General features: G+C 32.6%; 1 protein-coding gene across 4 annotated transcripts in view; it reads right to left on the bottom strand.

Moving 5' to 3' along the window:
- Positions 1 to 17,782, bottom strand: part of LOC139517456 (potassium voltage-gated channel subfamily B member 2-like) — a 120,493-nt gene that overhangs the window by 15,642 nt on the left and 87,069 nt on the right. For 2 of the 4 annotated variants that reach the window (XM_071308523.1, XM_071308544.1), the window contains 2 exons: positions 15,362 to 16,196; positions 3,606 to 3,641 (listed from right to left, as the gene is read on the bottom strand). In XM_071308523.1, coding sequence (XP_071164624.1) covers positions 3,606 to 3,641; positions 15,362 to 16,196 — 871 coding nt within the window. The remainder of the gene's footprint in view (positions 1 to 3,605; positions 3,642 to 15,361; positions 16,197 to 17,782) is intronic. The other 2 variants (XM_071308534.1, XM_071308552.1) reach the window with 1 other exon arrangement.

The following is a 17,782-nucleotide window of genomic DNA, read 5'->3' as shown; positions in this document are numbered from 1 at the left end:
TTGAATGATAAAATCTTTTTCCGATTAGTCATAGTTTGACGTCGCGAAAATAACAATTAACCTTAGCAACGTTATTACCTCCCCTGTAACTGTATCGAGGCAAAAAGTTCAGTTTCACTACTAAACATATACGACAAAAGTTAAAAGTTTCTCATAATAGTGGTCTATAAATAAATTGGATAGTTTTATAGGTGAAAAAAAAACTATTACTTTTGCTAGGGTGAATAATTTAATTAATTTTTAATAACTTTCATAAATTTGTTTTATTTTTTATCAATTGTTATATATAGAATATTAGATGTGAACATATTGATTCCAAATCAATTTGTATGTTTTGTGAAAAATAACATATTGTCAGCTTAATTATACCATCAAATAATCGACTACGACGTGCAGTTGGTTAAACCAAGATACAAAACAATAAGGACAGCTTGAAATAAGATGAATAATTTCAAGTTCACCTGACCGCCATTGTTTTAATTAAACTCATTATTGGTAAAGCAATACATATTTGATCTGGACGTGCCAGCTATATAATAAAAGTCTGTCCAATCGATGGGACATTTCATTACCGACTTGACACACTGTTTACTGTCATTGTTTATTACTTTGCTAATGGAACGTCGTGCAAATAAAACGAACGAGTAGAGTACAAGCAATGACTAAAATACCAAGTAGTTCATCTGTTATGTTCAATGTTTCAGTACACGGCTTCATTTCATTGATGGGTTTGGGATCCTAAAATGCAACAAGTAAATTTCATGGTGCTTGCTTTGATATTTATTTGTAAGTAACATGATGTCAAGCAGAAGGATCGACGGTCTCGTGGGATTGGACAGGAAGTTCAACAATTTCATTACTGGTCGTTTTCTGAACATACAATGAGTGTATAAAAGGAAACAGGGGAATATATACGCTAATAAATTAGTCTAGCTCATAAATCCTTCGTCGTAATATGTCTACCTTCTCCATAGGTCTACTGTAATTGTCTGTTCATTCTGGTAAAATTCTATATCAAGTCGAATTTTGATAGATAAATAAATACATATTCAATATACTAAATGTTAAAACATCATTCAGTAAAACAGCAAGAAACTTCAAAGCTGTAAAACATACAGTTAATTCCGTTCCTTCCTGTAACACATACAGCAATTTCTGCTTGTTTAAAAAAAATGTAGTAAATCAAGTACAAAAATTTCTTATTAATGACATCGCCAATGAATGATAAAAAAGTAACCAAGCATAATTTCTGCAGAGAAATATCAAAATTTTTGGATGCGATTTGGCGAGACCAAGAAGAGGACCTTCGTATGAAAGATAGCAGAAACACTGACAGAAAACATGAATTCCATATTAATGTTTGTTTAAAAGGGGAGGAAAATACCAAAAATCTTTATATATACAAACAAAGCAACAACAAAAAAGAAGATAAACCTGCTCATTTGTACAATATCTTGCTGATATGCTTAAACAGAATATGAGACTAATTCAGGTCTGTTTACGTAAATCATTTAATGTTTACAGTAGTAACTGACTGAACTGAGGGAGAAAAACACCAAAATACGTTCAGAAAGTTTTAAAACAAATAGAAAGATACAAGAAAATGTACAAATAGTCAAAGACATCACTCATGCTTTATATTCAAAATCACACTTTGTGGATTCGACAATGTAAAAATACAATGTGATTGAAAGGGAACAACAGGTGAAATGTAAGATTTGATCTGAAAGTCAAGAAACAGTTTGGTGTAAAAATGTCCAAATTCAAGAAAAGTTTTATTAGAAAAATGATCAGAAAAAGATAGGCGGGAGATACCAAAGGGAAATACATACTCATAGATCGACAACGAACTGACAATACCATGGCAAAACAATATGTCATGCTCATTGGTCTAAATATAAGAAAAAACAGGGTTTTGTAGAATTGATGATTGGTCTGGCCACCAGGAAATAATAAACACCAGAAATTCAGGATAGAACTTAAGGAAAAGCAGGATAAATCAAAAGCAGTTAACAAATTTTACGGTTTCAAAATAAATTCAAATAGATTATTTGATTTTTTATATGTAAAATTAACCTACTTTATTTTTTGTAGGGACTTGTAGGGACTTGTTGGTATTTGATGGCAGGTAAAAAAAAGATCTTGACTATTGACGATTGTAAGCATATCGTTAGAACTCGATACTAAATATATGACTAGATCATTGTATTTTTGGAATTTCGCAATCAAACACAGCCTCAAGTATAAAATATTGTGATTTACATATTTGTGTTGTGATGCCTTCATATCTGAAAGCATGTAATCTGTACCATGTGGGGATTTACCATTACTTTTACAGCGCTCGAATTTAATATTTAATCAAAAACATATATTAATGTTTTGACATTTCACTCTTTCTTACAACTATTAGTTTTCTACTTATACACTATTTATCAAAATAATACTATACTATAACGAATCTATAGCGCCACTGGAATTAAAACGAAAAATATCACGTTTTTTTACAAATTGCCTTTTCCTTAAAAAATTATATAATTTAATGCTTTTTCAAAACGAATACTCCAATATATGAACTAAATGTTTGTTTCTATATCTTAACGAGAATAAGTAATACCTTTATAGTAGTAAACTGCTAGGTAATAAAGGTGTTCTGACAGACATTTATTATGGAAATTCGTACTAGGTGTAAAATTATTTTATATTCTTGTACCCATTGTAAAGTCACTTGATAAGTTCTATATATATATGGTTATGCACTTGTTCCTCTTTCTTTTTTTGTTGTCTATAGGTGAAATAAATAAGTTTTGCATTCATTATTAATTTCTACGAATGTTTTTTCTAATTTCAAACTTATTAGTAAGACTAAGATGCAGCTATTGAATAACTTATATGGCTTCAAGCTTGCAGAAAAGCTTACTAAACTACTGATTGCTGTTTAACTGTCAGTTTGTTTTAGATTTATGAGTTTGACTGTCCCTTTGGTATCTTTCGTCCCTCTTTTAAGGCTGCCAAAACATTCTTGTTTGTGAGCGAGCGCTACTAGTTACGCGACAAATCTTTGCGGTTAACAGATAAATGCAAATAAAGAAAACCGATAGGATATGAGCCTTATTGTAAATCGTAACAACAATCTAAGCTCTACTATGAAGCAAGCACATAGAGTAACTAATCGCCAGCTTTAAGCCACACCAATATCGAACCTTTAGCTTTTGGCCTATCCACCTTAGCTAAACAAGCCATATAAGTTGACTAGTATACCGTGCAACTTTAAGATCACTCATAACTTTTGAACTTGGCGATATTGAAATGTAAACTGCAACATCCTGTAAATCTTGTTTTAATATGGCGTTCTTTAAAAAATATAAATTTGAAGAATGTTTTCACAAATAGAAATAAAAGGTTTAAAAAATGATCGAAATAAATGGTATGTTTTAAAATGTGAAAATAACATAATATAAGCGAAAATTATTGAAAGCAAATAAAGCACCTACTCAAAATCCGATCTCATGTAAATACTTGAACAATAATAATGTTGACATGATAATATCGCCAATTCCAATCAACGATACAAAGGGCAAGAGGAAGATTACACTGGGGTACGTTACCTGTGAAAGCTTGGCCCAAATTTTCTCTGATAAAGTCTGTGAAAATAAGACATGTTGTTAAATAATTTCGATCATTTTGCTGTCGTATCAAATGAGTGATAAATGACGGATAGGCGGTTAAACTATTTAAGGATACACCACGCGACTATATTTAGTCATAACTTGCTCGCATCAAAGGAGTCTCTCAACCATGCACGACATATTCCAATGGTATAGATAAAAGAAGATGTGTTATGAGTGCCAATGAGACAACTCCCAATCCAAGTCACAATTTGTAAAAGTATTCCATTATAGGTCAATGTACGGTCCTCAACACGTAGCCTTGTCTCACATCGAACTGCAAGGTATAAAAAGCCCCCAAAATGACTAGTGTAAAACCATTCAAACAGGAAAACCAACGGTATTGTGTTTCTTGCACACGTCTTTTTTCATGACATTTTCAGTTTCATTTTCTATTTATTGCATCAAAAATATGTTCCATAAACAATGGTTGATTGGAAAAGAAAGAAATCAAAGACAACGAAAGCTTATTCGGAGAGAAAGGTATACAACTCTTGTATACAAAAGAAAAACTATTAAAAAAAAAGTAATTCAATCTAAACAATACAAATGAAAACTTGCTCTGTCTAATATTTTTCGAACTCATGACATGGTCACGTGTTGTGTGCCGGAATTATGAGATTTTCAAGTCAAACATAGTGCACACGTTACAAGTGGTAATCAGACAAATGTGGTGATATTTCATGTAAAAAAAAAACAAGACTCCGATGCGACAAAAGAAAACACAAACGTGATCTTTATGATACTGATATGCTCCCTCTATAAACCGTATATACGTATCATATATACATTTATATAAGTATGTCTCTTTTGAATAAGAAAGAGCTCGGCAATCAAAGTAAACGAAGCTAACAATGATAATGATTTTTCTAATGTTTCTTTTAACCAATTATCACTCGAAGAAAATGTATTTTGCGTTATTTGTGTTTGTTAATTATCGAGAAGTATTGGAATAAAACCAAGCCGTTGATTTTAAGCATCATGGTTCAGAACAAATGTAAATTTCCTTAGCAACGGTAATGATCATGTAAAATAAATTGTCAAACCTGATACAAGTTAGAAAGAACCGCGAACAAAATCATTCAATACTTGTTCTGTTTTAATAAAATCATCGGCGTTTAAATTAAGAAAATAACAATAATTAAATTGGTCGTAAGTGTGGAGCTAGCTGATACTATTGGCTTCATTATATAATCGTTAAACGATGAGAAAAAGTAAGGAATATAACGTCACATACATGATGAAAATCAATAGTATAATGTCTCATCCGTCGTATGGAAAGAAAATAGGTATGTTTATCAATCTCTAAAAGTTATTTCCTATTTCAGACGGGTGTCTTTACCATACAATGTCCCCTCTATCTAATTACAGAAAACAATTATCTGTTAGACACAAAGTGGAAATCTTTACAACATCATTATCAAGACAGGTTGTTTCTATAAATAAAAAAGAACGGTTAGGTATATACGTTAATGAGATAACAATCCAACTGCACAAATGACAAAAGACTTTTAGAGGTCAATAGTCTTTAGCAATAAGCAGGCGTCTAAAAAAATATATAGGTAAAACTTTAAATCATTCGATTTTCTTAAAAACATTGGAACAATTCAAACCAAAACTACCAAAGATTCCACTACGTTCGCTAACTTGAAATGTCTGCAATTTGTAGTCAATGACAAAATTATGCAGTTCAAACATCTTCAACAGACAACAGATATTTGTTTGACCTTGGAAACTACTATAATGTATCTGTTCAAGCAGTCAATCGATGGAATATTGAAATCCTTATTGCAATGAAAAATCCTTACTCTCTATACACATTCTTTACATATTATTGTGAATGAGAATATGTTAGTTTAACTTTGAGACTAATGTCAAAATTTAGATAACAATAGTGATATAAACTGAGTCCATTTCGAATGCATGATATACAACTGTTGCCCTTTTTTACTGTTACACACCACTCTCCTATATAAACGACAAGGATGAAGACTAACAACTTTGTTTAATAACCGATACTATATTTCAAAATCTGTCTGACATTTGACATACTTTTTAGGGGCTTGCTTATGATTGCCTTTTGAGGCAACTCGCTCACAACAAGACCACAGAAAGCACATCGCATGTCAGAGCAGTCTCGTACTACAATCTAAGGGCCTTGAACTTTCTGAATGATTCTTATAGTATCTTGGATTGTGCGTGTGTGAGTGTTTGTGTGTGTTTTGTCACGCCAACTATATAATCTTTATTACAACAGTAATAAATGCGGAAATAATGCCAAAAATGTAAACAACATGTTATATAAAATGCATCTGAAGCGTTTTTTCTGGATTTACCTTCATCAGGAATGGTCAAAATATACTTGATAGCCAAGGATGTATAAGAACCGAAACAGTCCAAGAGCTGTATAATTAAAGAGGACATACAAAATAATTCCATTCAATGTCAACTTTGCATGAGGGAGTTGAAACCTTAGTTTCTTTATACTTTCATTTTTTTAAACGGACATTTAAATATTTCAGTAACAAAGAACTGACACCGAGATGATGATACCCTCGAGGACTGATAGTACACCAGCAGAGGCACCGTATAAAAATTAAAACAACACATCATACATTCCATAAATTTCATGTATCCGAAGCGCTTTTCTGGATTTACATTCATACTAAAATGATAAATAAGTAGATTGAGATTATAAATGATTTCATTGGTCATTTAGCGTTGTATGGACTATTGACCTATTTTATCATATAATTTCCCCTAAAAGTAGTACATTATTGCGAAAACGCAGGTGGGATTTTTTTAAATTGTCATTATTGCAACATATGTACTATGAAATTAACTGGTTACCGGCCTATGATAATAGAGTGAAAATTAGGTTTCACATATTGATCTCGGCCCGAACATTGTTGTATATATACGACCGATGTCTTTGCAGAACAAATTGAACAATCAATTGGTTCATTAAAATTCATATGAAAGGAAATGATACTAGCCATTTGTAAATAGTGTAATGAAAAATCAATCAAATTGCACGATTGTGTTTGTCGTTTGACTGCGTGCGCGGAATAATATGCAATTTGCCATTTTGATTACTAACTGTTATCAACAAAAATATCTGGTTATGTGTGCATATTGTATATTGCACGTTCGGCAATCCTAAATTACAAAGTTATGTATTAAAAGACACAAAATAAGACTCGGACTACATGCCTTCTATCGTAACATTTGAACGCAATAGAGACGAGATTCACATCTGGATCTGAGAACCGATTAAATAGAAACGATTGTTATAACTTTGCTAACAGTTCATACAACCCAGAGTCTGATTTCGCGACTCTGACAAGACTGGCCGAGTCTCAAATAAACTGGAATCTGCTTGTATTACGCTACACTCAAACTATTAATAAAGTGTAGAATTAGCCGAGAACCAGCTTAAGTTTTAGACGACTGGCCAAAAAGTGTCAGAGATTTTTTAATAGTGTTTGATTCTTTTTTCTCATTTTTTTTCGTATACAATGTTTTTACCAAAATACCGTCTCAATTATCGACACGTAAGAAAAAGAACTCTGTGTGGGGCATTTTTACTTAAACTGTTTTTAACAATATAGATTGCAAAATATACTTTCATGATAATCATCAAATTAAAGCTTTTAAATGTTTTATAAAATCAAAGGATTTGTGTTAATCGACATGCTATTTTTGCCGGAAACGGTTCAGAAAGCTTGTGTCCCAATGCTCCGTGTAAGAAATAAATAATGCAGATGTTGAAAACCGAGTCAACTGTGACCACGGAATGAACGTGTTTACTTATTGGCTTATGTTTAACCGATCTACTTCGTCTCTGCGTCTGCTTTTTAGATGTATTCTCTCTAGATATTTTCTAAGATAAGATGTATCCGTCGATTGGAGACGTGGCACTTACGAGTGTTACTATCTCTTGTTGACGTGGTTAATCTCTATAATCAAAGGATATCCATAAGCTTTGTTGTACGGAGATAAAAGGCACTTTTCATACATGAAAACTCCATATCAATCATAGACAACAATACAATAAGTTGTCATGGAAACGAAGAGTTATATTCAAAGTGATTCAGTTTGAAGTCTTTTTTAAAGCATAATGTCGTTTGCATTTTTAATGCCCTGTAATCAAGCTGTATTTATTTTACTGGATTAATTGATTTTAGCTCAGACCTCAACTTGACTGTTCGATTTTGTTTACGTTATAGAATTCAAATTTCAATATAATTTTATTACTTTATACAAAGTCATCTCAAGGCAAAATACTCAAAACAGATTACGACTAATCACAAAAAACGAAAGGCAACAGAATTAATCGGATAGTACTGTATTTACTTTGTAGTGGTAATACATGAATAGTTTGTGCTTACTTTATAAATGATAAATGAAACAGTCACGGATTCGGTGCATAAGTGAGAGTGATATGTGTGTGTTTTACAATTTCCATTACATTTTTATGAGTTATTCCCCATATTTTTTAAGACCTTAGAAAAGTCTGTTTACAAAACAGTTTTTTTCTGAAAGTATTTTCTTCAACACGTGTATAGCTGTTATAATGTACTGAGTTTACGCGAAACAACTTTATTCTTCAGCTTCCCTTTATATGCTGTCCTTAATTCACTGGTAATCAAGTGCTGGTAATTTCCCTTTCGACTGTAATGTGGCCGCCATCGTGTATAATTTACCAAGAACAAGACACTAATTAGCTTTCAGATGTATAATTATTTATAATAATTATTTTTCTTTCATTCTGCTACAGTTTTTCTTTTCATAACCTGATAAAAGTAGTTCTTACAGGAAGTCGCATTAATTATAACAAATCCCACTGCGGACAGTACCGCTAGACTGTACGTGGCTAGAAGGTCAGCTATATAATCACGTTCCCATTAGGTTATCAATCGATCGAATAATCATAGCTCTAAACAAAATTGGCATTTTTAATTTGCTTACATGAGCATATTGGTATGACGGGGACATGAGGGAATACCAGATTCTCTTATACAAAATGATGTATGTGTTATATCCGTCTGCCGAAGCGATGTTGTTCACATTTGGGAAACCAATCGATGGGCCTCACTGGGCCTAGTATGAGAAATGTAATATACTAGTAGCCTCGTTTGGCCTAGTATGGGAAAGATAGTATAATAGTAGCCTCACTGGGCCTAGTATGACAAAGGTAACATACTAGTAGCCTCACTGGGTCTATTATGAGAAAGGTAACATAATAGTAGCGTCACTGGGCCTAGTATGAGGAAGGTAATATACTTGTAACTTCACTGGGCCTAGTATTAGAAAGGTAATATACTTGTAGCTTCACTGGGCCTAGTATGATAAGGTGATATACTGGTAGCCTCACTGAGCCTAGTATGAGAAAAGTAATATACTAGTATCTTCAATGGGCCTAGTATGATAATGTGATATACTTGTAGCCCCATTGGGCCTAGTATGAGAAAAAGTAGCATAGTAGTAGCCTCAATAGGTAATTTTCGTTTAAACGTTATGATTTGTTAACAACTAGCTAAACCAGAGATATTCATTTTGGAGTATGGTTATTGAAATAAAGTGCAATCCTTCAGAGACTGTCATACAATGGCCGTCCAGGTGGTAAGCGTTGGATTCTGGCTTATTATTCGACGCGAAATACGGACGGCGATAACAAATTAAGGTTACTTTTGAACACCGGTATAGTTTCTGTTGCCTTTATTTATACAGTGGATACATTTTTTCCGAATATCTTTTTACTTATTTCTTTAACATGTTTTGTTGTTTGTATGTTGTTTATTTTAGACAATTTAAAACAAAATATGTATCTTGTGCATCAGTGTAAGTAGTTCATTCTAAGTCTCAACTTTAAACCACGAAAATAGCAATTCACTGAGAAGTTTTATATATCGCATGTTTATGTTTAATTGTTTAAACAGATATAAGAAGATATGGTATCAGTGCCAATTAGACAACTCTCAATCCAAGTCACCATTTATAAAAGTAAAACATTATAGGTCAAAGTACGGTCTTCAACACGGAGCCTTGGCTCACACCGAACAACAAGCTATAAAGGGCCCCAAAAAGTTTATTTAAATATTCTAGAGTAAATGTTGATCGTCATGCTATAGATTTCACACCAATCCTTATAGTATTTATATACTGTTAACGGCTAATTAATATAAATTTTTATTTATAATAATATTAATTTTCCCTAGAACAATATCATTTATTATGTACAAATATGACGAAAACTGGTTAATTACCAGTAATAAATTCAGTCCATTGTCATTCCATCGACGTAAGATATGGATTATGTATAATGGATTAACCAATATAAACAGAATAAATTTAATATTATTGACGACTTGTAAATGAACTGACCACATGGCCAAACCAGATCAGATTCCCAGTTGAGTAATTTCGCAGAGCTTGTATAGACAAAAAGTCACTTAATGGATTCATCACCACCACTTGTTTTCAATGAAACCAACTCAACCTCGAGTCAAGATTACCAAAATACAGAGATGTTTGTTCTATTTTTGAGACACATTATTTGATTTTAAAGCTAGCTATATACAGTTTCAGTAATTTTGTAATTTGAGTTGATTGATTTCAAAGAAAAACAAAATTAAACATATTTGGCTATTCCATGTATTCGGTATATCAATATACATTGTTTCAATACGGACTTAATTTTGAATCTCTTCTGTAAACTATAAGTATAGCCAAAACCATCTGCCCATCCTCTGCAGAGATCATTGTAATTTTGTTGTAATTTGAGAAGCATGGATGAGGCTCGCGATTACTTCAAAAAAATAATGTCTATTCTGTTTCGAAGCAAAAAAACGGTCATCTCAATACCAAAATCTATGACAAACGAGACGATTTTAATTTTGAAATTATCAATTTCCTTAGTAACAATATACCAACTTCACCTGCACACGGAATATACATTTCCCAACTTGTTCGGTATCCAAGCGCATGCAGCAATTACTCAGACTTTGTAAAACGTCACCAGTGTCTGAGCAGAAAGTTGATGTCAAAAAACGTCTCGTCCTTTTTCTAAAAAAGTTCATCGGAAAGTCCAAGATCTTGTTGATAAGTATTCGTATTAACTTCACAGATAATACACGATAGTCTTGGGGTGTAGATTCTGGGTGCTAACGTTATTTGGCAGCTTATAACGTGTTATACTTATAGTATTCTTTTGTTTCTCTAAAAAGAATATTACTTTAACTGTTTGGTCTGTTCTTTTGGTGGTATCCATTTGACGTGGATCTGTATTTATACATCCCGTCATTGTGTTATTGTTCTATGATAATTTTTGTTATCTTGTCTTTCATTTTTGCTAATGTGCTTTGTCTTTGTGCCTTTTTGTGTTTCTTTATTGCATGTGATGTAGCTCTGTACTCATACATCCCGTCATTGTGTTATTGTGTCTTTGTAAATGTTTGTTTATATATATTGTTTTATAGTGATTTAGATGATAACACAACGTTGACTGCTGTACCCCTATTTTTACCTAATGGTGTCTGTTTGTCTTGTTCACACATCGTTATCAATATAATGGAATTTTATATGACTGTCATACAAGTGAGAGGTTTAGCTAACTATAAAACCAGATTTAATCCACCGTTTTCTACAGAAAAAAATGCCTGTACCAAGTCAGGAATATAACAGTTGTTGTAATTTTGTTTGATTTGTTTGAGCTTTTGATTTTGCTATTTGATTAGGGACTTTCCGTTTTGAATTTACCTTAGAGTTCAGTATTTTTGTGTGATTTTACTTTTTACAGTATCTATAACTGCAATGTCTCTCAAATCTGTACATTGAATCTTTTGTACTTTTGTTCGGGTCTTGATGTGCTTTGTTTCAACCCGAAAAGCTATATGCCATTCTTAGCGTATTTTAATATATCGTTCTGTTGCACCACTGTTCCAGTTTAGGGGAGGTTTTGGAGCCAATAAACATGCATAAGTCCGCCACATTGTGTCTGAGCCTGTACCAAGACGGGAGCCTGTATTTCAGTGTTTGTCGTTTCTTGCTGTAGATCATATTCGTTTTTTCGTTTATTGATTTTAATATAAATCAGACCGTAAGTTTTCTCTTTCGAGTTGTTTTCATTTGTCGTTACGGGACCTTATTTAGCTTACTATGCGGTATGGGTTTTGCTCACTACTAAAGACCGTTAGGTAACCTATGTTTGTTACTTTCTATGCCATTTTGTCCCTGGTGGAGAGTTGTCTTATTGGCAAACATACCACATCTTCTTAGTTTCATATATATGATAGAAATGAACTGTATATAGCAAAAAATGTATGGAACTTACATATTATGTATATAAATGAATGGAACTTGCATATTATATATATACATATACAGTAATGTTGTTTAAAAAAATAACATTTATTAAAAAAATCTGTATTAAATTCTTCTGTAGATAGTACCCAAAACAGTTGTAAAATTGGTGAAGTAACGGCAAATATTTACATTAGCGATAGAACGTGGTGCAAAAGCGGCAGAAAATATACAAAAGAAGTTGTGGTATGATTGCCAATGAGACAATGCGTTACAACAGACCAAATGACACAGACGGCATTAACAGATATGGGTCATTGTACGGCCTTCAACAATGAGCAAAGCCCATACCACATAGTCAGCTATAAAAGGCTCCGAAATCACAAATGTAAAACAATTCAAAGGAGAAAACTAAGGGTCTAATTAATGTACAAAAAAATTAACGAAAAACAAATACATGTAAGACAACAACAAACGACGACCACAGAAATATAGGCTCCTGACTTGGGACAGGCAAAGGTTATACAAATGTCAGCACCCTTATTACGCCGAGTATGTCAACCTACACTTTTGAAAAAAAAAACTAATCTTTTACCATGACTATGAAGCTATTTTCATGTTTTTGATGAGAACAATTAGGAAATAGTTTTGGACCAGGACATCGCTAATCGATTTTTAATATTTTATTATAGTTTAATGTTAAAAGGTTTCGACTGAAGGATCTATAGGCAGAGCTGAATAACTGTATTTTTAAACGACGACATTTGATCTGTTTTCATTGTTGAAATCATCATAATCTGTTCTTGATATCTAAATAAAATTGATCAGTTCGAATTCGATTATATTTCTTAGCAACACTGTATTAATTATTATGCTTATCAATATTGCACGTGCCGTGGTTGCTATTAACCTTCCGTTGGTGTAAGACTATCTGCGTTCTTTTAATCAGTGATTGTGTTTGTTTATTTATCTGTACATTATTATGCCAAACTTAATTACCACCGACACATCTGCGGGTTCTTGATTACACGAGAATACCTAACTTACAACTGAGATTATGATATTCATCACAAATGGCAAATGAGTATTTCACAATAGATATCTTCAGTATTTTCTTTTTAAGATATGTTTTCATCCTGATTACTAACAAAAATTTAGATTGACACAGCTTAGAAATACAATACATCTTTTGTGATTTATCATTAGAATATAACTGTTATTTTCTATTTTTGTTGTTGATATCAGTGCATATACCGCAGCTAAATGATACTATTTCGCCATAATAAATTAGTGTGGTAAGAACACGGAAAATGAAAAAGATACAGACAGGGACAATCGCAATCCATTGGTCGAAAGATAACAGACAGTATAATAGCTGATCAAGACAAAAAGATAAAACATTGTGCTGAAATTAGGCACTGACCAAAACAAACCCAACAAGGTTTAAACTTCGAAGCACAAGTGGTCTGACCAATCGTGTTGATCATGCGTGTCAGATACTTAAATAACTGGTAAATGTCACGATTGAAAGTTTTTAGAAATTACTGACACTTTAGTTTGTGAGCAAGTAACAAACCTAACACACGGCTAATGATTTTCAATGGTGTTGAAAACTATACTACAGTTGATGTAATTACGATAATTAACATTTCATATTAAATAATGGGATGAAATTACATTTTTTCTCCGTGAACAAAGAACATTGAGGTAATTAGAAACAATTTGGCCAAAATAAAGTACTGTAATCATCAATCCAGTTAGTCTCTGTGTTGCTTGCCTGTGTCTGTGTTTTATTGACACACAACACGGTTCTGATAGTCGGACATTAAATAGTGAATGAGAGAAAAACCGAAAACATAATATAAAAAATGTTATAATTCTACATTAATCAATTTTTATCCGACAAAGATGACAACACACATTCGTTCGAATATTTTGCAAACCGCGACTACATCGGTAATTGGTCAATTTATGGGATTTCCAAGATTATAGTATATATATATATATATAAAAAGAAGATGTGGTATGATTGCAAATGAGACAACTCTCCACAAGAGACCAAATGACACATAAATTAACAGCTATAGATCACTGTACGGCCTTCAACAATGAGCAAAGCCCATACTGGTTAGTTATCTATAAAAGGCCCCGAAAACCCAAATGTATACCAATTCAGTGGCCATTTCAACATGGACGTTTAAAAGTATTAGAAATAATTTTCTATGTAAAGCCTAGTGTTTCTTATAACTACAGATTTTGATTTAAAGCAAAAACAACTTTTCATGTGTATATGAGCATGTAAGAGCATAATGGTAAGGTTCAAAGTTGACAACGTGTTGTTGACCCTAACCAACCGTGCCTATCTGTTTGACGTAACCATGCCAAGTGATTTCGATGTGCGAAACGGGAAAATTTTGAAAACAAGAATTCTAATACTCTCAATTATTATTTTATATAATGTATCAAAGACACAACAAAGTATCATTCAAAATATGACCGGTCTTTTTCAATCTACCTTCTGGACGTTAAATTATAATTAACATCGAAAATAAGATTGCTCTGAGAACATAAAAACAAATTACAAACACATCACAAATGCATTGAACTGACAGGAACTAAACCGGCATGCTAATCATCTCAGCCTTAAATTATGCTACTTTGTGTGTATTTCTTGTGTGAATATTTCAATATTGACAACATCATTGATGATTAAACAAAAAGAGGTATGCCACAGCCGCCCACACCAAAACTTGGCAGAAATCTACAGTTATATAGATAACGACAGACTATGGTAAAAACAGATGTACTGCTTCTTATCGTAATACAATTATCTTTGATCAGCATAAATTAAAGACAATAAATGAATAATAACGATAGTGGTAGTCATCTTTGGAAGAGGGCTATTATTCTATAACGCACAGACATGACATCCCTAGAGATGCCTGAATTCAAAAACTGGTTGCCAGAATATTATACATAATGGATGTATATATCAAGATTATCATGATTTGTACTTGTAATTAACAAGAAAATGTAAGATAAAAAACGTCATTTATTATGTATTACATCATCTGTCATGTAGTGTGTGAAGCCATTTACCAAACACGAGATACGCTGTACATACTCCACGATGCTGAGTCATATTTACAGCTATGAAATTATTTTTCTTGGCTGTGATTTTTTTATTCAGTATAATCAAAATAATACACCACTTAAGAATGGTTGACTGATGACAGATGTAAAATCATACAACATGTTGTGCAAGTATGAAAACTATGATGAATGCAATTACAGAAAATGTGTGGTTTGTGGAATGAAAACAAAAAAGTGTAGACGATATTTAGAATATAAAAACTGCAAAATAAGAAAGAAAAAAACAAAGTTTTACTTACACGTGCAGCCATAGAAGTTGTAGGCTTTTCCAAAAGATCCCATATTTTTGACCTCCATGCAGAACACTTTCCACTTCCAAAGTCTTCCTCATCTCTTTGTCTTAAACTCTCAGCTTCCTTTCTAATTTCCTCGTAAACATGTTCTTTCCTTTGATAATATTTATGTTGACAACAAGACTCTAAGTACAGTTCATCTATTCCCCAATATTCTAAATCCTCACTGAAAGACAATACGCACATTTCTTCCACTAGATGTAATTTTCCTGTTCTATAAAAATTTAAAATAGAAGCAAACGACCTTGGATGTCGATCAAAGAAATATTCATTATGAACTATTGAATAATCATCGCAGATTTCCATCAAACTTTCATGTGTATTACACAATTTCAATTTTCCAAGTCGTGTATGAGGCATTCTATCCAATGTTCTCCATAACACTTCATGTTTAACACCACCGACATTTAACACAACACGTTTAGAAATATCCTTACTCCTTATTATAGCATTAGGGTCCGGGGGTCCGCTTTCTATATACGGATAATATGCTCCCGTACCAGCTTCTCCTGTCACCCCCATATCCACAGCAATCTGCATCGATGTGATCGAGCTATTCGGTGGTAATGCAGACGTTGATAATGAATTTGGATTAGGTATTATTTTCACTTCTGGTTTTGATGTATCACGCTGCCGTCGAGCTTGGTATTTGTTTGTGTTTACAGAACAACCCTGTGGCTCAAATGCAATAGAATCTCTTTTACATTTAGAATCGTAGTGTATCGAGGCGCTTCTTGATGATAGATTGCTTGTTCCGTCTGATTCACGCCCTTGTCCTGAGCTGGAAAATAAGCACGTCTTCGTTAATTATTTTTACATCGTTATTCCCAGAAATAATCAAGTATTAACTATAATGTACATTGCATGCAAAGAAATCAAATATACACCATGTTATTGACCGCTTGCACGCATAATCAGATACAACATAAAATGCACACTGGGACACCATATATTCCATCTTTATTCCACTGAAAACACAAATTAAATGCACGTTCTATACAGAACCTGCTTGTAAATGGATTATTTTGCCACTCCGTTCAATGTTAACTAATACAGATAAACTAAATAGATTACCGCATAACAAACCACTGATAGTAAGTAATAAAAATCAAACATTGATTTCCCTTCAACAGAAAATGGAGGGATTTAAAGAAGTCGCAAAGCAGATAAATTACAGTTCCGTAAGAAACGCAGTTGGTACGTACAGTACATATTTGGTTCAGTTTTTTTCAGTTATTGTAAAAGAAAGTAATTAATATATTTAAACTGCTTTAATGATCCATTTACAAATATATGTAGCAAAATACAATCATTAGTATTATAGGCTTAATAATCAGAATTATAATTCACATACAGCTGATGAAAAACATTTTCCAAAGCCAAAACATTTTCGTTTCAATAATACATGTATATGTATACTAAATCTCAAATATTTCAAACAGTTTACCAAAATGAGATATAGATTTGTAAAACTCGTGTAAAGAAATATGCTTTCTAGAAAAATGCATACTGATATGTGAATTTCGTCAATAAATAGATATATATATATAATATTGTATATGATATGTGTGTATATGTTCCAGACCGTACGAGTATTTGGACCGCAAACATGTAAATGTAAATTAATAAAAAAAACATAACATTCCTTGTGGTAGTTAGCGTCAACTGGAGCGAGAGTACAAAAATGGGATTCAGATATAGAATTAAACAAACATTTAATTTCAATTGTACGCTTATTCACTTACCCATCTGATGTAAAAATAGCATCTTGGAGAACTAAAGCTACAAATTTTTGGTTATTGTTTATTTTTTTTAATTTAACCCATATGATACCAAAACATGTATGGTCAGCTGGACCGTACGAGTATACTCATACGGTCCGACAGTACGCGTATGGTCGGACCGTACGAGTATACGTATACGGTCCGGACCGTACGCGTACGGTTCAAATACTCGTATGGTCTGGAACATATACAAAATGTTATGTACTTCTTTAATTTGCCATTATCATTTGAGAAACCCCAAGACGATATGTCGTAATTAACTGATGTGGCTTCCTCTTAAACTAGAGATAATTTATTTGTTAATTATTGTTTATGACTGGATGAAATGACTTATATTAAGGAGTCAGATTTTTGGCTCTGACGTACACTTTCTCAGCAAAACTGTATAGTAGTCATTTTGCTTACATCTGGTTGTGAGAATAATCAAAAACATTGTACACCATTTCAACGAAATTGAGCCACTTGTCGTTATAATGCAAACAAAAATCAATCAATCCGTTAGCGAAATTGAACAACTTGGCTTAATGTAAACAACAATCAATCATTGAGTAAAATGACACTACTGTAAATTGATACTGTATCA

Source organism: Mytilus edulis, chromosome 1, assembly GCF_963676685.1.
Source record: "Mytilus edulis chromosome 1, xbMytEdul2.2, whole genome shotgun sequence".
NCBI lineage: Eukaryota > Metazoa > Mollusca > Bivalvia > Mytilida > Mytilidae > Mytilus > Mytilus edulis.
This window is presented reverse-complemented; position numbering and strand designations above follow the sequence as displayed.